Source organism: Crinia signifera, chromosome 4, assembly GCF_055691185.1.
Source record: "Crinia signifera chromosome 4, ASM5569118v1, whole genome shotgun sequence".
NCBI lineage: Eukaryota > Metazoa > Chordata > Amphibia > Anura > Myobatrachidae > Crinia > Crinia signifera.
In genome coordinates this window covers 128,572,120-128,594,190 of record NC_139220.1, presented here as the reverse complement: position 1 = coordinate 128,594,190, position 22,071 = coordinate 128,572,120, and the positions used below count along the sequence as shown (strand labels likewise).

Genomic DNA, 22,071 nt, shown 5'->3' with positions numbered 1-22,071 from the left:
GGAATCTTTAGAGACCGTCCAGTCCTGAGGAATCTGGTCGGCAGCAGTGATTGGCTTTAGCGCGCTTTCAGGCTTAGATAACCATTCATCAGTTTTCCTAGTATACCTGTGGACTACTTTTGATTGAAAGACCCAATTATATGCCAATCTAGTTGCATTTCCATGTGAGTGCATACAATTACCATTAAATTGGTCACTTTTTATTATAATATTTGCACAATGGTCTGTTTCTTTCTCCCACGATACAGGATTACTTGGCATTGAAAGTGATCGATTATATAAAAAATTGTGTAAGTGTATTGTATATGTGTTTTCAGGGTTGCACAATAATTTTTTGGTAGAAATAAAAATGTGTTTAATAATCAAAACTGAGGTATAAACCGAATATATGAAATATTACACGGAATATCACACAAGATGTAACCCGGGTGAAAAAGAAAGCAGCCTCATGTACATGCACACACACAATGTCTTACCTCATAAAAATGATCAGACTTATACAATACACTTACACAATTTTTTATGTATGTGTTTTTCGCCAGGGTTGCACAATAACATTTTTTGGTATCTATTGTCTCACGAACCATTTTGGTGAAGGTTCATTTTGTGTTAACCTAGGCTGAAAATCACTGGTGCGCTAGAGACATACAATCTTTTTACATTTATTTATACCATATATAAGTGGTTCCCAAACTTTATCAAATCACTGCACCCTAAAGTATCAGAAAGTTTTTCGCTGCACCACTAGGCCAAAAGTTTGAGTACTTCAGAACGAAATGTATAAATTGAAAAAATCATGCATACTGTATACTGTATGTCATCCTTAGATTCAGTTATGAGGTAATGGACAGAATTTGCTTGTCCACATATTTTATGATTGGCAGCCACAAACACTGGGTTTGCCTGTTACATTGACCATACATTATTGATGTAGAGATGAGAGGACAAAAAGAAATGCAGCCGCTAAACCAAAGAGACTCGCAGCTAAATGCAGCAGGCTCCCTGCATTACCTGCGAGCCTCACTGTTTGGGGGAATCCTCCCCGTCCTCTGACAGCAAAGATTCCCCCGAAACAGTGAACAGGGCGAGAGGCCGACGCTGGGGTTAAACAGCGAGGGTCGTTTGTTTTCGGCGTTCTCCACAGTTTAACCCCAGCACCAGCCGCATTGAATACACCCCTATAATGAGACCCTGGAGGTAAAATCTATATCTTAAGAATAGAAGTTCAGGTGAGCAATGATTACTTCTTGTTAAGCATGCATACTTGTGAAAAATGTGAAAGCACCCCCAGTGTGAAATGTGTTTTAAAGTGTGAATTTTAATAAAAAATATTTTTTTTATGAAACTGCAGTTTCTGGAATTGGGTGAATAGGATCTTAGAGTTTTAAGGAATTAAGTTATATTCACTAATAGAAGTGTACATTTGTTACAGTATCCAGATGATAGTCTGACAGTTAATAGGTGGACCCAAGCTTTTCTTTGTTTTGTTTTTTCTAAACTTTAGCATCCACATGAACTACAAATCGGTAATTGTAAAGTGTGGGAAGCTAGGCACTATGGCCGAAGCATAGTAAGCCATAGGAGGGTATGGGCTTCACTATTTCATGTCGCCATTAATACAAAAACTTCTCAACCTAGACACAGTAGACCTTTCAATCCACACAGTGCCGTTTTTTCTTGGATATATACTTTGTCTATTATTCCAACAGGCCATCAGGATGTAAGCTATGAGCAGAAGAGGGGATTTAACATAAAACACTGGCACAACAACTAACTAAGAACTGCAAAAGCAGAGTAAGGAGATCAATGTTCCATACTGCAACTTAAGACACATGAAGGGCATAACAGTGCAGCCAGATGTGAACTAGGAAGTGGTGCAATGTGCTATTACAAACGGCTACAATAAGGCATTAGGTGAATTTGAGCGGTAGAACAGTGTCATTTTTACCCAGGGTGACTACAATGTGGCATGAACTGGAGCACTACTCTACTGTATACAATCAACAACCACTGTGGGGAAAGTGTGGAATCATGAAATCACATTCTGCGACATCCCTAGGCATGTTCCCAACAATGGTGTACATATACACTAAATATATCGATTTTAATCATGATGCCTTTACATGGCATAGTAGGACCATGAATACCTATCTCTGACCTCTAGCGAAGATTCTTATATTCATACATATTTATGCAAGCGATACCAGCGGAGTAGCCATTGTTCATAAAGTGTTTGCCTTTAGACTATATACCCAATGGTGTGAGAAATGCAATTCAGACATGATTAACGACATTTAGGTTATATAGAAAAGTTACCAGTGTGGCCATAACAAACGTAAGGGGAAAGGTTTCTTGGCTGCATCACATTTACTACAATGATGTAATGTAGTTAATTGTACATGCATCACATGCTGACACGAACAAGGAGCATTCAAAATAATGGCTAGCAACTTATACGTATACAAAAGCCAACTATGTAGATTTATTTTGGAAAATAACCAATTTTTACATACTTACAATCACATTTAATGCAGAATTTTATGATCTCTGGTTACATAGCCCAGAAGTTTGTGGAGTTTTTTTTTATAATGTACCGTGTCACTGATATTGTGTGCACTAATTAAGGCTGTACACAAAAAAAAAAAAAACAATGAAACACCTGCAAAATATATATGAACGGGTTAGAGACAAAACACAACACAAAATGTATCACTGATGTAATATGTAAGTATTGCAGAATCCAAGTAAAAAAGCTCAAACAAGAGATTTTAATGCACTGGTTAAACAAAAAAACACACACACACAGATGGCCGCATTTCCTTGGCTTGTGAAAAATGGAGGTCTGTTCCCCACTTAAATATATCATTGTAGAATGTTACAGTGATGTATATACAGACACCCTAATCCAGGTAAACCTTTAGTATTATAGACAAGTTATCCAAATACCTCAAATCGAACGCCTTGAAAAGTGGGTGCTTTCCGATCCAAAAATCCAATTTTATTTTTACAAAATGGTTTTCAGGGAATTAAAATGAATGTATCTGCAGAATCGAGTTTAAGAAACTTATGGTAATATATGTGAATATAAATATTCCAAAGCAAAATTATTTTTAATTTTAAGATTTAGCATCATCACACATTCCCTGAACCAAAGAGCAGAACAAAGCAAACACTTATTCCTCTTTAAAAAGATCTGAAAAGTAACATTGCCATATTGTTAGTAAAGCTATACTTTAACCACGTGTTCATTGCCAGATGTGAACAATATCACACCAGTCGAGAAAGCCTTTTTCTGAATTACTCTTAAGCAATGTGCTTTGAGAGAAGCCGTACTTGACCACTGCACGGGGTTCTACATTAATAGTCATCTCCTCTGCTCACAACTTCTTTGCAAGTTGGGCGCAAAAGTATGGTATGCTCAAATTGTGCTGTGTAAGACCCCTTGGTATCGCAGAGAGGTGGGTATGGGTCTACTATACCCAAATCGCAAAGGTTCTTTAGCGCCATTAGGTATTTGCTCTCTCCAAGCCGGTCCAACCATCTGCGGCAAAAAGCAAGAGTGCCAAAGTTTTCATTGATGACATTCAACAAGTGTTTTGCCCTTGGAAGCCTAAAGAAAAAAATATTGTTAGCAAACAACCATTAGTAGAATACAAATAATTGAAAAGTGCATTAGACACTATAAGTCTTTATATTGTGGGTTCACAGAGGACACAGTAAAAAAAAGAATGTACATCACTCAAGTAAAATAAGTTACGTTGCAGTACTTGTGTTCCAACTACATCGTACACTAGACCTGCAAACCAATTGCAAACGGTCACTGGGCAATTGTTCCAGATTTCTCTACCTGCAAGTTAAGCTTTTCCATCTACCACTTCTTGCCAAGTCTACTTTGAATATTCAGAGGTTCCTATACCCCAACACCTCTTTGCCACTTGTAAATTGCTTTGGTATCACTTTCTACATCTACATCCTAAACCCTATATGATGTTAATAGACAGAAGCATCACATTCATCAATTTATCATCTAGTCTTGAGACACCTCTTACATCTCATGGAGCATCCCCTCCCCAATCCAGCCACAGTACATTCTCCCTTAAAACATGTTGGGTACAATATGCAAGAGGTCAGGATCCAGACTATCACAATGCCGATGGATCCTAGAGAGAATTGTGGGGTAGATGTATAAAGCAGTGATAAGGGAGGAGAAGTGATAAAGTGCCTTGTATTTTATTACTGGTCAATCAGCTCCTAACTGTCCCTGTTTAAAGCCAGCCTGAAACTTAACAGTGAGGAGCTGATCGGCTGGTGAAAAAGCACCAGGCACTATATCACTTCTCCCTTATCACCGCTTCATACATCTACCACTCAAACCCTAAACTTCCACTTTACCGTATAACCCTAAATCCCTCCCCCCTGGCCAAATCCTAGCACTTGTCCTCTGCTATTGTGACCGTCAGGATTCCGAGCTATAGAATCCTGAATAGATTGCCTTAAAACCAAGCAAGTTTTAACTTGGCACCTCAATCCTATTGCGTTGAAACATCTTTCTAAATCTGTATCACCAGCTTACTTCTTCAACCCGTCTGCTGAACAAACACAAAGCAGAGCTCATCTCATTTGCTACCCTGAAATCTCCCTCACCATCAACACAATCAGCTCAATCTTCAAAATAAACTGAATTGGTGTCACCCTAATTTTTAAAGTATTTAATCCAGAGCTGGCAAACCCAGTCCTTTAAGGCCTATGAACAATTCACATTTTCCAGGCCACCTAGCTCGTGCACAGATGAAGTCATTACAGTCACATTGTGCTGCCTTCATTTATAACCTACACATTCTACAGATTCACCGTTGGTCTAGAAACCATGAACATGATCGAGGACTTGTTTGGTCAACCCCGATTTAATAGAATATAGGCCTTTCCAACAAGTGTCTTATCCATTCACTCATCTGCCGATTTTATTATAGCAACCGCCTCTCCTTTCTACCATAACTTATCTACATGTCTACACTTTAATCTACCCCAAATTAGTGTTCACGCGTGGCTATTTTTAAAAGGCAAAACGCACCCTGCTAAAACCACCCAGCCTGTACGTCCCTTTTGCAGGCTTCCGGAGCTCTAGGGGGAAGCCCAGCACCCATGTAGGTGCTGGGCACGCCCCCAACATAGACTTCAGCTATTCCACTCCCGCTATATCATATTCTCTTACTTCAAACATAAATGATAAATTCTCATGAGAAGGGTCTTCCCTATCCTTGGTTTTCATATGAAAGTCTTGATTAATATAGGACACAGACAAAAATATATTTGTTCCTCCACAATACTCCAATCGTATAGCTCAATAATAAAATGCTGGGTAGAAAGTATAAACCCTGTAAGCTAAAACATTGTGATGGCAGGACATGCTGATGAACTAGGTGTTACTGATAGCAATAATCTCATTTACAATATACATAGAATGAATGATACCCTCTCAGTATTTATGATCACCTATTCTCTGCAGTAAATAGCTAATAGGGTACCCCGCATGCATTGGAATAAAATGCAGCACAATATGTTACCTAATTGGCACATGTCCAACATCAAAGTTTTTCATGTAGTGAGAACATTCCATGTCGTCGTGAACAACTCCCTTTCCGGTGCTACCAAAGGTTTCAATTGCATACACTTCTCCTTCCTGAAAAACATGGGAGCATTTTACATTACACAACAAGTTATACTTTCTTTGTGCTGGTATTGGAGGACACTACTGCTACAACTGTAACCTCAAATAGCCCAGCATGTACCTCCATTCTTGTTGCTTCGCCTCCTTTCACAATGGGCACAGTTTTGCCACCATGTATTCTATATGGTCCAATGGAATGGCCATTTAGATTTCGGATGGGTTTCACTTAAAAGAAAAGAAAGTGTGAGTTTCAAAATGATAAAAACGAATCAAGATTCTAAGCACAAAACCTTCCAACCTTTATCTTACAATACATATTGTTCTGGTCATTTCCCGTATCCATATATCTCATCCCTTACATTTAGATTTAACAGAAGTGTTTTGTTTATAGTTCTAGTCAAAAATTTGATAGTCGGTAAGCAACAAGTCCAATGAGCAGATTCAGTTGGTAATTTCTGAAAACAATCAGAACACAATTCCTCTGGTCACACCTACTCAGACCTAGAAATCATACAGGGCTTGCGGATATTAACTGCCAATTTGAAAGCTTTACTGTTTACTGAATTCTGCATAGCATCCTATGACAGTATCCTATAGATATAGAAACCTTTACAAACATGGATACTCGTATCCTAGATTATACCAAATAGAATAAGCAGTCTTTACATTTATCTAAATGAAGACCACATGCAATGAAAGAAAGGGTCACGACTTCCAGTAGCAAACATTTCGCCATGACTCAAACCCAACAGATGCCTGCCATATTATAAACCGCACTAACCTTGATATGTTTTGCCATCAATTTCAACCTCATAGGATTCCATAACTTCTTGGATTGCTTCACCAACATCACAGAGACGCACATCAATACCAGAACACTAAAAAAAACCATTTTTTTTAAATACAATAAAGTGAAAGACCAACACACAATCCAAGCTATAGGATTTTCAGTGTAAAGGAACATACCCTTATTCCAGTGTTTGTAGCATCTCTAACAGCTTCTAGCAACTTGTCATACTTTGGATTGAAGGTGACAGTGAAAGCACAGTCAATTATACGACCTGTAAATGGCACAAAACAAATTATTTAGAACTGGGAAACAATAGAAGCAATATGTGTGCAGATCATTGCACCATATTTACCATTGATGTGTGTTCCAAAATCAATTTTGCATACATCATCATACTGTAACACAGTGGTATCTCCAGCATTAGGAGTGTAGTGGGCTGCACAATTGTTCAGGGAGCAGCCTGTGGGGAACGCCAGACCAGCATATAACCCATTCTCTTTAATAAGCTTGCGAGAGCAGTCCTCCAGTTTTTCACTGAAATGCAGAAGAATGGATATGGATATAAATAGAAGGAAATCATTCTTAGCCTAGCACTACAACACTCATTGTTGTGTGTTATTTGTACATAGCAAATCTAGTGCTGTACAATATATGCAAATTCACACAAATAAAATAAGAATCTAGTTTTTTCATTGCTGCTTCAAAATAGCTTTGTTTGTATATGTTTGTCTAGCGTCAGAACACAGCAATGACGCGCTACATACTTTTTGTACTAACTAAAACTTACCAGATTTCAGTCATCGTCAAGCCAGGTTTGATCCAACTCCGGACATATTTCCTCACTTGTCTGTGAGCCTCAGCAGCTTGTCTAAAATCGGCCCATATATCCTCACTGGCCTGATCCAGTGCTTTCTTCTCATCACTGGTTGTCCTCCATGCCGCAGAACGCCTAGAGCAGGGGAAATACAAGTGAATAGAAATAAACTGGCGGCGATGAAAACAGGAGGATCAATAATGTGCCTTACACCTCTAATCTGCACAATTCCTATTCATAATGAAGAGAGACTCAGATAATGTCAACAGGAGACACCAGCAACACTGAACAGCCCTGCACAAACATTTGTTCTATACCAGCACACCAGTTATGTCAATTTCATTTTTATCTTTTTCCACTTGCTACACATCATACTGCTTTTATTTTATTTATTTTATCTGTAGCTACTTTCTCCCTATCATGCTGTATTTAATACTTTGGATGCAACATATGCCATTTAGTCTTTATTGCTTTAGCCCTATTTGTTCATCATTTGTATGGGTGAATGTACAAAACACACACCCAAAAAATAGGGCTTCATCATGATCTACTGGAATGGATATACAATCCTTCAGCATCTCTGCCAAATGGACCACTGGTCAGCCTCCACTGCGGCCCACTCCTATGGCACCAACTTTCCTGACCAGTCAAGTACACAGACATTTTTGTCACTGGTGGAAATGTAGTCAAGTCTCAGAAGGTGAGCGTGAAATAAAAGGGTTTTGGATCAGCTAGAAGGTTAAAATAGACAAAAAAGGACCCATAAGTAATCATAATGAAGATAGGGAGGAGGAAAATGGGAGGAGGAAAATGGGAGATATCTGTATTTTACCACATATTATAGCCTATCCCCTAGAACCATCCTTATATCCCTTTGTCTGTCATCATACCACACTCAGGGTTCCTGGCAGCCTATCCCTTTCCCTGTTCTCTGGAATCTAATCTCCTCGGCACCCTGGTAATAGGAACAGCCAGTCGCTTGGTTGGATGAACAGTCTTGTTTCAAAATAAAAAGCTCCTGGTGGAGGTTTCTTGGTTTTATTTTTTTTGGTCTATATTTCATTAACACTGAAAAGGCTGCAGATTGTACTTGCCAATAATTGCATTCTTTGAAATGATCCAGAATAGCCATTTCAATGTGACGTACAAAAGCAAACTATAAGGAATAAGAATACCTAACCACATGCTGCATGTATAACTTGTTGTGTGGAGAATGTCTCCCAAATAGAGAATCAGCAGGAAATATATAATGCAACAGAGGCCTAATCCGTCCTTACTAAAGACCTTGCCCTCCTGCAGCAGGGCGTGGTGTTCCTATACCTTGCACTTTATGCCCATTCTTCATCTATACATGTGTGATTACGTCTGTAATCCCTCCGGAAATAGCCTGTTTGGAAGGGGCACGACCTCTCCAAGCTCATGCTTGGAATCACAAACAGCTGTTCTGTATTCCAACGTACTACTGTTCTGAATAACTTTGTAGTGATCTGCTTTCTAGTTGTTTTCCATCGCTGGCTGTGGCTAACTAGAATGGGAACCATCTCATAACTATTTTATATCAAATAATCTTCAATACTGTTTGTTTGCACCATCATGCCCAAATAGCTCCCACTTCTTTGGCAGAGTAATTGCCTTTCACTACTCAAAAATATAAGAATGCTAAATCTTTTGAAGTCTTGTCCATAAAAAAAACACTCAATGTTGATACGCAGACTTTGAATGTAAATTAAGAAAGAGCCAGAGAGTGAGTATAGCAGGAAATAATTGGATGCTGATTTTACTAGGGAGCAGATCATACAGGCTTCAATTATGATAATGCTGCAGATGAGTGGGCCTCTAAAAAGAGAATACATACATTTTTAACCTTAAATCTAAATCAATATAAGGTCAGAATTTACACGCTTTATTACGAAGACCCCCACCCAGGTATTTCTTAATGCCACCCAGCTGGAAAAAAAAAAATCTGGGGAGAACACTAAAGGTAAACACTAGATGGTTATTTTACAAGCCATTATAGACAGTGCCTCTAAGGAAGCAATGGTTTCCAACAACCACAATAGGTAGTATCCAATTAGCCCCAATAAAACAACAATGTTTCAGCTACGTTTTAGCACATATTATCCTGAAAATACACGAGTTCAGTTAAACCTGTGTTTTTGGCAGCTGCGGCTCCGTCAGTGGAAAACGGGTCTGCTTTCACGGATTTTGCTTCTCCTGCCCGAGGCAGGTAAAAAAAAAACAACAACAACAAAAAAAAATAAGCCGCAGCATGCACCGGCTTACCATGGCTAATTGGATAGCCCCTGGCGAGCCAACCACCCATGATCAGCGATCATGGGTATTTGGATACCTCACAAAATTTTAATTAATCACTGAAGATTGTTTATTGTTAAGAGAATAATAGAATTTGATGGCAGATCAGATCCACCTGGCCCATCTAGTATGCCTTTTTTTCAATAAGAAAAGCCCATAGCTACAAGTAACTTGCTTGTTTATCTCACACAGCTAATTGTTATTGGGTAACCATTGGTTAATACACATTTGCACTTTGTTACTACACAATTCCCAATGAACTACCCCTACAAGATAGTATTGGAGGATTCAGCAATATAGAACAGTGCACATATGGTCATATACATACCCATCCTGGGTTGCTGGATACTCGCATTCCTGGCCTTTTGGGAACACACCAGTCTGATACAAATCACAAATGGGAATAGAAGGAGGATCTGTTTGGGATTTGCCTAGATGATAAATGCAACGGTCACCAAGCATATAGTAGACACTGGAAAACTACTATTGTATACACAAGCTCCATGGTCCTTACACTGCATGAGATTTACCTAAACTTCAATGACAATTATGCAGTTTAGCCACACAATAAGTGTAACTTTAAAAAGTTAAGCCGGACATCTCATATTAACCAGCATTGGGGGGGAAAAGCTGTTTTTTTTCCAGTTTAAACAAGTTTATACTCAAGTTTATACTCAAATTAATGTTTACTACTACCAGGGGGACTGCCTTATAACAATAATACTCCCTGTAATCACAAAATAACAAAAAAAAATCCAAGAGTGTTAAAAAAAAAAAAACCACCACCACATTTGGTTTAAACCAGCCTATCTGGATTTTAACCCAGTTGAACCATGTTTAAAGTGCAAATTTATCAGAACATTCAAAAATAGAAAATAAAAACATTCTTAAAATGGGGACCCCAAACAAATAAGTGACCGTTAAAAATGTAAGCAAGACATTTTCTAACTAGATACAAAGTATACTACGGAAACTGTTTCCATGGGTGGGGACGCAGTCCTGGGTCATGTGACCAAGTACGTGATAGAGGATCGCGTCCATAGTAACCACATAAATACCCGACTATGGAGGTAATGTTATGACAATAGCGTGAATACGAATGCACGCATGAGACCACAGACATGGAAACTGTTGCCGTTGTTATGGACGCAGTCTTAGGTCATGTGACCAAGTACGGAATAGAGGATTGCGTCCATAGCAACCATGTAAACATCCGTTACGTGACCCAAAATTAGATACTGATAGGCAGTCGAGCGTAGGAGGCGTGAAGGGCGTTTGACCAATAGAAACAGCAGCGCTGTATCCCCACGAAAGCTCAGTGGTACAAATAGACGCTGCTTGACACACAGCAGATACTGGTGAACAAGCACAGGCGAAACGCGCGTCCAGGCAGGAGTGGCTGTCACGGCGGGGAGGCTGCCATCTGTGGCACAAAGATGCAGAGCTTCTTACATGATAAGTAACCTTAATGGCATTGGCTGTTAACAAATTTATAGAGTGGATTTATGCTTTTCATCTGCACTTGTATTCAAATTGTGCTGTGGGAATTATAGACTCACGTGGGGAAACTGAATAAGGAGTGAAATATGTATAGAGGAGCTGTATAAAACATATTAATGTTTGATGATAATTGAATACAATATACCCCTGTATAGGGAATTAACCCTCCTCTTATTAACCCCTTCATGACAGAGCCAGTTTGTGCCTTCATGACAGAGCCCTTTTTTTCAAATCTGACATGTCTCACTTAAGTGGGGATAACTTTTTTTTGCTTTTACTTATCCCAGTGATTTTGAGATTGTTTTCTCGTGACACATTGTACTTCAAGTTAGTGGTAAATTTTGGTCGATACAGTCTGTGTTTTTTTGTGAAAAATACCAAAATGTCGTGAAAAAATGGAAAATTTTGCAATTTGCAAAATGTCACATTTTCTGCTTGTGAGACAAATAAACATACCACTCAAAATAGTTAATAACTAACAAAGACCATATGTCTACTTTATGTTGCAATCATTATTTCAACCTCCTTTTCATTTTTTTGGACACTAGGAGGCTTCAAATATGAATAGCAAATTCTCAAATTTTCAAGAAAATTTCAAACACTGATTTTTTTAGGGACCAGGTCAGTTCTGATGTGACTTTGAGTGACTTGTATGTGAGACACCCCCATAAATGATGCCATTTCAAAAACTGCACCCCTCACAGTATTCAAAACAGCATTTTGGAAGTTTGTTAACCCTTTAGGTGTTTCACAGGAATTAAAACAAAGTGTAGGTGAAATTTAAAAATTTCATTTTTTTTGCAGATTTGCAATTTTAATACATTTTTCTAAGGAACACAGTAGATTTTACTAGAGAAATGTGACTAAAAATTGATTCCCCCAATTCTTTGGTTTTCATAAATATCCTATATGTGGCCCTAGTGTGCACGGTGACCAAACCACCGGCTTCATAATAGAAGGAGCACCTACTTGATTTTGGAGCCTCCTTTTTATGAGATTATTTTTTAGGCACCATGTAGGTTTCTAGGCACCATAAGATGCTAAAAGTTAGGAACCCCCCCACAAGTGACCCCATTTTGCAAACTACACCCCTCAGGGAATTCAACTAGGGGTATAGTGTACATTTCAAACCCCCAGGGGTTTCACCAATTGTGGTACAACTGGGCAGTGAAAATGAAAAAAATTAATTTTTCATTTTCACAGCTCAGTTGTATCAAAATTGGTGAAACCCCTGGGGGTTTGAAATGTACACTATACCCCTTGATGAATTCCCTGAAGGGTGTAGTTTGCAAAATGGGGTCACTTGTGGGGGGGTTCCACTGTATGGGTGCTTCGGGGGTCATTCAACCAGAATCTGTGCTGCAAAATCCAAATATCACTCCTTCCCTTCTGAGTCCTGCCATGCACCCAACTGGTATTTTTTGGTCACACGTGAGGCATTGCCGTACTCGGGAGAAATTGGGGCACAGATTTTGGGGTGCTTTGTCTCCTTCATTCCTTGTGAAAATGAAAAATTTTGAGCCAGATCTGCATTTTTGTGTAAAAAAATGTAATTTTTTACAGAAAAATGCAGTTCTGGCTCAAAAATTTTTATTTTCACAAGGAATGAAGGAGACAAAGCACCCCAAAATCTGTGCCCCAATTTCTCCAGAGTACGGCAATGCCTCACGTGTGACCAAAAAATACCAGTTGGATGCATGGCAGGACTCAGAAGGGAAGGAGTGATTTTTGGTGGTGGAATGAATGGTGGGTGCTATGTCGCATTAGCAAGACCCCCGAAGCACCAATACAGTGGAACCCCCCCACAAGTGACCCCATTTTAGTCACCAGCTTTGGGAGGGGGGCTGGCGCTGCGGCTGGCGGGGGGGTGGGAGGGGTGCTGGCGCTGCGGCAGCCGGGTGGGTGGGAGGGAGGGGGGCTGCCGGGTGGGAGGGGGGGGGGGCTGGCGATCGGTGGTGATCGGTGCTGTACTTAACAGCACCGATCACTGTGTGTGTGTATATATATATATATATATATATATATATATATATATATATATATATATATATATATATATATATATATATATATATATATATATATATATATATATATATATATATATATATATATATATGTGTGTGTATATATCTATATATACACACATATATATATATATCTATATATCTATATATATATATATAGATCTATATATCTATATATCTATATATCTATATTAAATGAATTTAACCCCCAAATTAAATTTTTAACTGTGCTGCTGCTGGCGGGGGGGTGGGAGGGGGGCTGGCGCTGCGGCTGCTGGCTGGGTGGGAGGGAGGGCTGGAGGGAGGCTGCCGGGAGGGAGGGCGTGCTGCCGGGCGGGTGGGAGGGCGGTTTGCCGCTCGGTGGTGATCGGTGCTGTACTTAACAGCACCGATCACCACGGATCTCTGTGTTACCGAGCGGCTTAGCCGCCGGTAACACAGAAAACGCTGCAATTGGCTGTTCACTTTTGAACAGCCAATCGCAGCGATCGCCGACCGGGGGGGGGCACCCCTGCCCCCCCTGGGCGGCGAGGGGGGATGTCTGCTGTCAGGGACAGCAGACATCTCCAAACTGTCACCGCGTCTATAGACGCGGTGACAGTTTAAAGCCATGACGTATATATACGTCAACGGTCGGGAAGTACTTCCCGACCATGACGTATATATACGTCAAATGTCGTGAAGGGGTTAAGGTACTCTCATTGAATCCAGTGACTGTTTGATCCCCTGCGCTGGTCCTAACCAACAGGGGTGACACGGGATACTGGAAATCAACAGTAGATCCCCACTTTCCTTCCTTCTATTTGTTCTCACCACTTTGGTCTCAATCCAGATCACCCCCTCATTCGGCTCGTTCACGGTCCTAGAGACACACGGCTGGAAAGTAGGAATGATTTGAGACCAGAGAGAACAATCTGTATCTATTCCCACTCTCCACTCTATACTTGCATTCAGTTTATGAATTAATTATCTAAGCACTGCACGTATCTGTACAATTGTATATGAATCAAATACGAGCTCAAGCCACCCGGTACCACAGGGATACACACTGTGATTATCCACCGTGACAGCCACAATAACATCATTATATTTCGCCATAAATGTATGGTCCCAGATGATATTTCATTTAGAATTCACTATAAAGACTAAATTAAGTTTTTTTCACATTTCTTTGTCACAAATAAATTAAAAATTAAAAAATCAGCCAGGCTACCCATATGCCTCATGGGAGAATATCCCCATATTGAGATCATGTCTGACCGAGGCTGACACATTTTCACTTTTTTGATTGACATATTGTCACACTATTCTATTCTGCTTTGTCATATACATAGACAGACACAACTTGCTCTTTCTTTAAGAGACTATTGTAAGTCATACTAGTTTTGGAGGTTTTTCAGTGAGTCCTAAATTTTAACGTATATCATTAAAAATTCATATATTTTAACTAAAGTTGTGCCCCAACAAAGAGTCATCTTTTTCTTCGTTTGTACATAAGTATTTGTATTATGACTCATGGGAGCACCACCAACCTATGAAATGCTTTAGGACAGTATAAGTCCATAACTATTGCGATTGTTGGTTCATAGAATTCAGAATAAAATACTAAGTCAGTGCTAGTCCCCTTTCCTTGTGTGCAATAGATACAAAGTATATAATTAAATTATACTTTTTATTCAAACTGCTGTATTTTCAAAGGGCTAAAGAAAGGACTGTACAAACAGCACTCAGTTACACAATGCATAATAGTAATTTGTGCCACTAACAAAATCAAGCTCTTCCTTATGGGACAATATAAGTAGTGTTTATTAGTAAAGTTGTCAGCTTGCACTACCAACCAAAACTGACATGTGTAGGCTGTTTAAACAAATGGTGACAGACGATTGTACAGTACAGGTTTTGTTTTTCTACTAAATGTGAAAAAAAAAAAAAAAAAAAAAAAAAAAATCGAGCTAGAAATTTTAACTGTGGGCTTACAAACTACACAAAAAATAAGTTGCATCTAAATGTAACTATCTATATCACATGACTCTTTATGTTCACTCTAGGATTACCAAACGGGCACGGGCATCTAGGAATACATGTATCCAACCCCCAGGCCAGTTATCCGCCTACCCCGGAGACCATGCCTAGGCTTTCGCCATCCCAACAGTGCCAGTCCAAGATCCCCGCAGCACGGGTCAGCCTCTCTCTCTCCCGCCTCAGCTGAGGCCTTCCTGGCTGTTACTAGGGAGTCAGGACGCGGCCCAGAGTGGGAACGGAGGGAGACCAGCGACACCTGGCAGCCACTGCCCATACAGCGGCGAGTCAGCTCAGTGTGGGGGTGAAGCTGCAGCCTGACAAACTGGAAGTGCGCAGCGCCCTGCAAAAGAAACCTAGCGCAAACACTTTGCGGTTTATTTTAAATAGAGCCAAATTAGAAACTCAACCGAAGATTCAAATATTCAACTTTTTTTTTTTTAAAGGGGTGACTGTAATAAATGTATAGTTTGAAGACAAACTTACTGCCTTTCTTCTTCTTCTTTTTCTTCTTCTTTTTCCCAGCTGCTCCCTCTCCTTCGCCATCACCATCACCATCTGCAGCAAGTCATTAGAAAATCATATTCACCTTACAACAAAAACTGGTTTACAGCTAAAAGTTTCAGATCTCAAAAATAAAACAGTGTCTTTTAACAAGATATTAGAATAAATCGGAAACGCTACCCATAGAAGGGAACTGGTTAATATCCTTTTCAGACTAGCAGAAACACCCAGTGTTATTGCACGAGAACACGCAGCAACCTGGTATTTTGCCTAGTCTGAAAACGGCCAAAAAAACAGAACCCGGGAACGGAACCCTACCTTTGACAAAGCTGCACTTTAGACAGCGAAAGGTGTCAGTGGCTGTGGACACAAACCTATACCTACCGACTGTCACTGTCTACTACCTGAAACAGTCAGAAATTATTGCCTAGAAAAAGAGAAGGTGTGAGGCGCTCAAAGGTTCACAAATATCAATAAAAATGTATTAAGTACATAGACAAACAAACATTACATCATAAAAGGCTATAAACAATAAACAATCAATATATGCAAATACCAATTTTGCTTGATGGTAAAAGGTGATCAATTTGACCAAAAGAATGGAGTCAATCCATTAAAATTGAGTGACAATTGCTAAAATATTATAGCTCAGTCTCCGCTGTGATTTTAAATAGCGTGATATCTGATGGTCACATTAACATTATTCAACAGTCAAATATAGAGTACTGATTGCATTGATAGAAACAATGTCTATGTCTGTGTACACACGGGGGCAATTATAGCAGATATCGCTGGAAATATGGTCGCTCAGCGACCATATTGCCAGTGATTGGAGTGTGCACCAGCGATAAATCGCCGGGTGCGCGCTCCCATTTTCAGTCCCTGAATGGTCGCTGGTCTGAGGAGCTTGCTCCTTCAACCAGCAACTCCCACAGCCTCTTCTCCCAGCAGGGTGATATTTTCATCTGCGACTATCTCTGGTCGCAGATGAAAACGGGACACTGAGCAATATGATTGCTGAGCAATATATTGCCAGCGATCATATTGCCCCGTGTGTACGCACCTTATCTGTATAAAAACAGAGCAATTTAGTTACCTCCAGTGTTGTGCAAGTATAACGCCAACGCACAACAGGCAGCGGTGTCCATTTATTTTAGAAGTGGAGAAAAGGCCAGGACCCATACCGACAAACTTTTCAACTGGAAGTGGTAACTGGCTCTCTATCTAGCGGCGCTGTGCGCTGTGGCAGAGCGTCAGCCGACGTCTATACATTAGATCAGCCGCTTGTGGAGTATACGTCACTTGCCGGTGGGTCGGATCAATTGACATCAGGAAACCAAGCCAGGAGGTGTGATATTCTAAGCAGGGAGAGCGGTGCAATGCATTAACGGCCTGCCGGGATATATAGAACCGTGCAAGTTCATGTGTGCACGAACCTATTCTCCACTTCTAAAACAAATGGACACCGCTGCCCGGTGTGCATTGGGGTTATACTTGCACACCACTGGAGTTAACTAAATTGCTCTGTATTTATACAGATAGAGACATTGGGTGAGATTTAATAGGATGAGAGATTCAGAAAGTGAGATATTTGGGAAGAAATCTCCAGTTTTTTAAAGCTGCAATCATTTAAACTGCAAAAATCAAAATAACTAGTTTTGCAGTGTAAATGATTGCCGCTTTAAAAAAAACTGGAGAATCATCAGGTCAATCCTGTACCTCAAGTGCGCCGTGTGATTTGTCTGTGCTGGACTCTCCTAGCTGAATCTTTAGCCCACTCGGTTTTTGTTGGTATCACTGGGGGTAATGTTACATCCTAGGAGCCTGTACTGACACGACTAGAAGTGATATTGTTCATACCCCTCTCGCTCAATTTACCATCTCATATATAAAGTATGTGAAAACTGCTCTGTACCTGACATGTACTCCATTTTCCCTTACTTTGTCCCCTATACCCCCTCTTTATTTTTGCTATTTTCACAGCTTATTTTGTGTAATGTTGAAAAATTCAATAAAAACTAATTAAAAAAAACAAAAAAAAAAAATGGAGATTTCTTCCCAAATCTCTCACTTTCTGAATCTCTCATCCTCGTAAATCTCACCCATTGTTTCTATCAACGCAGTCAGTACTCTATATTTGACTGTTGAATAATGTCAATGTGACCACCAATCACAGCGGAGACTGAGCTCTAATATTTAGCTACCAAGTAGCAATTGTCACTCAATTTTAATGGATTGAATCCATTATTTTGGTCAAATTGATCACCTTTTACATCAAGCAAAATCGGTATTTGCATATATTGATTGTTTATTGCCTTTTATGATGTAATGTATGTTTGTCTATGTACTTAACATTTTATTGATATTTGTGTACCTTTGAGCGCCCCACGCCTTCCTTTTTCTTGTTCTAAAGTTTTGGAGGTTGGCATTCCTCCGACGTGGTGGCAGCAAGGTGACACAATACACCACAAAATTCCCTAGCGCCGTACACACTTTTGTACTGTAGCCATTCTTGCCTGACTGAGGTACATCACGCTGCTTCAGCCTACACCACCACCGCAATGTTTGAGGACTGCGTGCTGCCATGGACTGCACCTGGGAATTTCACCTCTAGCGGCCTCATCGGACCTGGACATTGCTCCTTTAGTGATATTTCTACCTACTCTCCACATGTTTGTTGCTCCACCCTGTGTGTTTTTCACATTTTATAGGTTTTTAATAATTTAATTTCTATTAAAACTGTATCATTAATCTCATTGGTTATTAGCGCCACATTTAGTTTTCTTGGTGTATTCTGTATGGTATTGACGAACCCATCCAAAGTGGCTGCTTGGCAACCCAACCACCTCATAGCCTAGTTCCATACCTTGGTATATTTTTTCAGGACCAGGGAAGCACCTTTGCAGTATAAAACAGGTAAGCCTGATCAATATGGCCTAGGACCCATCTACAGCATACGAACAGCTGGCAGTAGGAGATTCTGTCATCTCCAAGCACTGTACAAATGAGCAGTGATTTTGTCAACCTAGCAATAAACCAGGTCCTGCTGCCAATCTAAAAGGTGACTCAACTGGTTTGCATCCAGGTTGGAGCAGTCTCCTGAATCCCAAGTGCGACCCAGCAAGGTCATTTGAATGGGTGTTAACTCACATGTTATACACACTCTTCATAACTGGAGGCAGTTAACTTCTGGTCTGTGCACAGCCTGAGCTGATACTTTTAATGTATACATAGGTTCAGAACTTCCATACATACCATCTTCCTCCTCGTCCTTGTTTTCAAGAGCTTGCTTCTCCAACTGTTTCGTTAAATCATCAATGACAGGAGCTGCAGCTCTCACATCATTTTCAGGTTCTTGCCCTAAAATAAATACACAATTATGAAGATATCCAAGTTCTTAAAATTGAGATTATACAGTCAAAATTATAACGTCAAACCTATAATTAGAGGCATTGCAATATCTTTGAACACAGCTTAAACACTACTCTATGCCAAACAAACCGTCATATTACAGGAAATAGCTGGAGATTTTTGTGGCCCAGTTTTGAACAGCAATTTCAAAGTGGCAATTCATAGTAATGTGTTTATTTTGGGGAAGGGTTATATATATATATATCCTTCAGATCAAGAGTTCTCAAGGCTCTTCAACAGTCCAAGTTATAGGTATATCCATGGCTCAGGACAGATGGTTAATCAAATTGTGGCACCTTGAGGACCAGGTTTGAGAACCTCTGCTTCAGATAAATGCAATTGTATTTATCCTGGGCCAACACACTTCCAGGCAACATGTTGGGATTTTTTTTTCTTGATAAGCAGCTGTGGTATTTAAAGCAGTGGGATCAGCGACTTGACAATAAAAATTACATCAGAATTAGAGATGCCAATCCTGGGGCATTTTTTCAATCCCGGAATCCAAGATTGAAAAATGCTCAATCCCGGGATTCCCGAGATTGGTATCCATAGTTAGTAGTAGTGTCCTCGTACCCACTCCCACCCTGGCCGACCCGCACATTTACTTACATTGGCGGGCGGGCGGACGTGAGTGGAGGAAACATCAGTGTGGCAGCAGAAGAGGCAGGCGGGTGGGCCGGGCAGCCGAAGGAATATAATGACAGCAGAGAGGGCGGCATGGCCTGCGCAGCGTGACCTCCTGCTGTCACGCTGCGCAGGCCGCACGCGGGGGTCGGGAACAGCTGATCAGCATCTGAGCACCGCTCAGATGCTGCCCGGCATTAGACTGCACATAATCCCGAAATTGGATACTCCAATCCATTTTTGGTTTTAAACCAGATGTCAATGTGGGCAGAAGAAAACTAGATTTTTCATGTGTGAAGTTGTCTTGTGCCAGTAACTTGATAGCAAAAAAAATAAATAAATAATATTGGATATTTACAAGATATCCACTTTTATTTAGAATGGCCAACAAAGTTTTCTGTACAAGAGCTCAGGTCATGTGAACACTACACTATTATTACCATTTGTAATTTTTCAGGGGTTACAAATGTTGATAGTAGAAATCCTGATTGGTCCCTCACTTGAAACGCATTTGCAAATACCCTATTTTAAATAGTGCCAAACAATGCTGGGCTTACAGTGCAGTAAATCATTCCACATTCTCTTATGCATTATGGGCAGGCTTTAAGTACAGTAACTTGGCTTTGCTAAAAAAAAAAAACACAAAGGTGGCAGCCATATTGAAAGATTATCCACTACCTTGTCCAATTACTGGAAATGTAGTCACTAGGCAGGCACATCCCTGCAAAAATCCAGGATTATTTTTGCTAATGGAAAAGTGGTATAAGTTCCTTAGGTCTCAACTCATCACCATGCAAACATGTGTCATTGATAGGATGATTGAGAAACCATAGCTATTTATTAAGCTTCTAAACAAAAAAAATGGGGCTTGAGTGTCGACTTTACCTCCGTAATGCTTGAACTATATATTATATAGATTACAGTACTCTGGATTTCCCACTCCGAAACCAGTGACCCCACTTGATTTAATTATTTTAAATATTTTTTTGGTATGATAGGACTAGTACAATGCAACAAGCATTTCAGTAGGAAATACAGTGACACGTCTATGGTTTTTTCTCTTAAATACAAGCTAAAGCTGCTCATATGTTTATTTGTAAACACTAAAAAGCTGGTTACAAACTGATACAAGATAACTTATGGTAACTACTGGACAAATCATTTCACCAATATTACTTTTGTTGCTGGGGAATAGTTGCAAGAATTAAAAGGTGCAGCGGTGGGTGGGGGATGGGGTGTGATAGCTAGGACTAGTTACAAGAATTTAAATGTGCAGCAGGGAGGAGAATACAGTGTGTGTGTGTGTGTGCGTGCGTGCGTGCGTGTTTTTTTTCCTTGAGCTAGCGCTTACATAAAGTGTTGGATGATGTCCTGACAGACAGGATTCAGACATGGGAATCCCCACTGGTGAAATGCCTGAAAGTCGGGATCCTGACTGACAGGGGCTTTTCTACATTGTGGGGGGTCCACTTTTCACCCAGTTTGCGAAGAGGCCAAATTGTACAAGTGTGCAGTGGCCTTAACACGTAAGGCTGTGACCTCGCCACTCCCCCCTAGGGATAGCCATCTGTGCGGTCATCATCGATGGCGATAGTGTTACCAGCTCTTCATGGTAAAAGACTATGTGAGGGATTACAATTGATGGTTTTACATATCGATGGTCAATCATTTTCTTTGACTGACTGGCCCATTCAGAACCAGGGGATGGGGCTTCATGGGTGTCCGAGGCGGAGTTATGCTCAGTGTCCCTGTACCTTAGGGAAAATAAAAATAAATATTCGGCCATAAACTATCTTTACGAATCGATGGTCCTCCCTTCTCCCCCATATAAGCCGCACACTGAGCAGAACAGCCGTTGCCGGGCCGGGGAGCTGCACCCACTCCGCTTCTCACCCGTTTTACTCTTCTTCTTTTTCTTTCTCTTCTTTTTCCCGGCGCTGACGTCCCCCGCAGCTGCCGCCTCTTCCTCCTCCAGATACCCGTTCACATGCCGCTCTCCGTCTTCCTCCTCCCGATATCCGTTCACATGTCGCTCTCCGTCTTTCTCCTTCACTCCAGGACTCTCCCGTTGCACCTCAACGCCCGCCATCTTACCAGAGAGACAGAACGAGGGCGAGCAGCCCCATAGACTTCTCTGTGATGAGAGAGGAGCGCCGCCGCCGCTGTGGATGCCGGGATATAGAGCTGGAGGACTGTGTGTCACTGTAGTTTAGTGACAGTCAGATACTTTCTAGCATGTGCCTTTCAGTCCTCCTGTGCACAATGTCTACCCTGTATAATCAGCTACATACGGATCTGTGTACTTCTGATGCATTGTCACTATAAATTTAATACATGCTGATGATTTCAGTTCTATAATGTGATCTTTATCAAACACTAGTGACTTGGTGGGGTGGGGGCG

General features: G+C 40.5%; 1 protein-coding gene across 1 annotated transcript; it reads right to left on the bottom strand.

The window, feature by feature from the left end:
• Positions 1 to 2,462: 2,462 nt before the first annotated feature.
• Positions 2,463 to 21,833, bottom strand: METAP2 (methionyl aminopeptidase 2). The gene is made up of 11 exons (XM_083182426.1): positions 21,564 to 21,833; positions 18,891 to 18,995; positions 15,618 to 15,689; positions 9,914 to 10,016; positions 7,246 to 7,407; positions 6,811 to 6,992; positions 6,635 to 6,729; positions 6,450 to 6,546; positions 5,790 to 5,893; positions 5,565 to 5,680; positions 2,463 to 3,610 (listed from the first exon to the last, which is right to left on the bottom strand). Exons 1-11 carry the CDS (start codon positions 21,757 to 21,759, stop codon positions 3,358 to 3,360), a joined length of 1,485 nt encoding a protein of 494 aa, XP_083038552.1. The 5' UTR covers positions 21,760 to 21,833; the 3' UTR covers positions 2,463 to 3,357.
• Between the last annotated feature and the right edge of the window lie 238 nt (positions 21,834 to 22,071).

Bases quoted from the DNA above. Each gene is read 5' to 3' on its own strand.
- METAP2 (XM_083182426.1), bottom strand. From the start codon at position 21,759: ATGGCGGGCGTTGAGGTGCAACGGGAGAGTCCTGGAGTGAAGGAGAAA. The intron at 18,996-21,563 runs GTGAGAAGCGGA...TATTTATTTTAG, and splicing joins AAAGAAGAAGAGTAAAACGG to GGCAAGAACCTGAAAATGAT. The intron at 6,547-6,634 runs GTATGTTCCTTT...GGTTTTTTTTAG, and splicing joins CTACAAACACTGGAATAAGG to TGTTCTGGTATTGATGTGCG.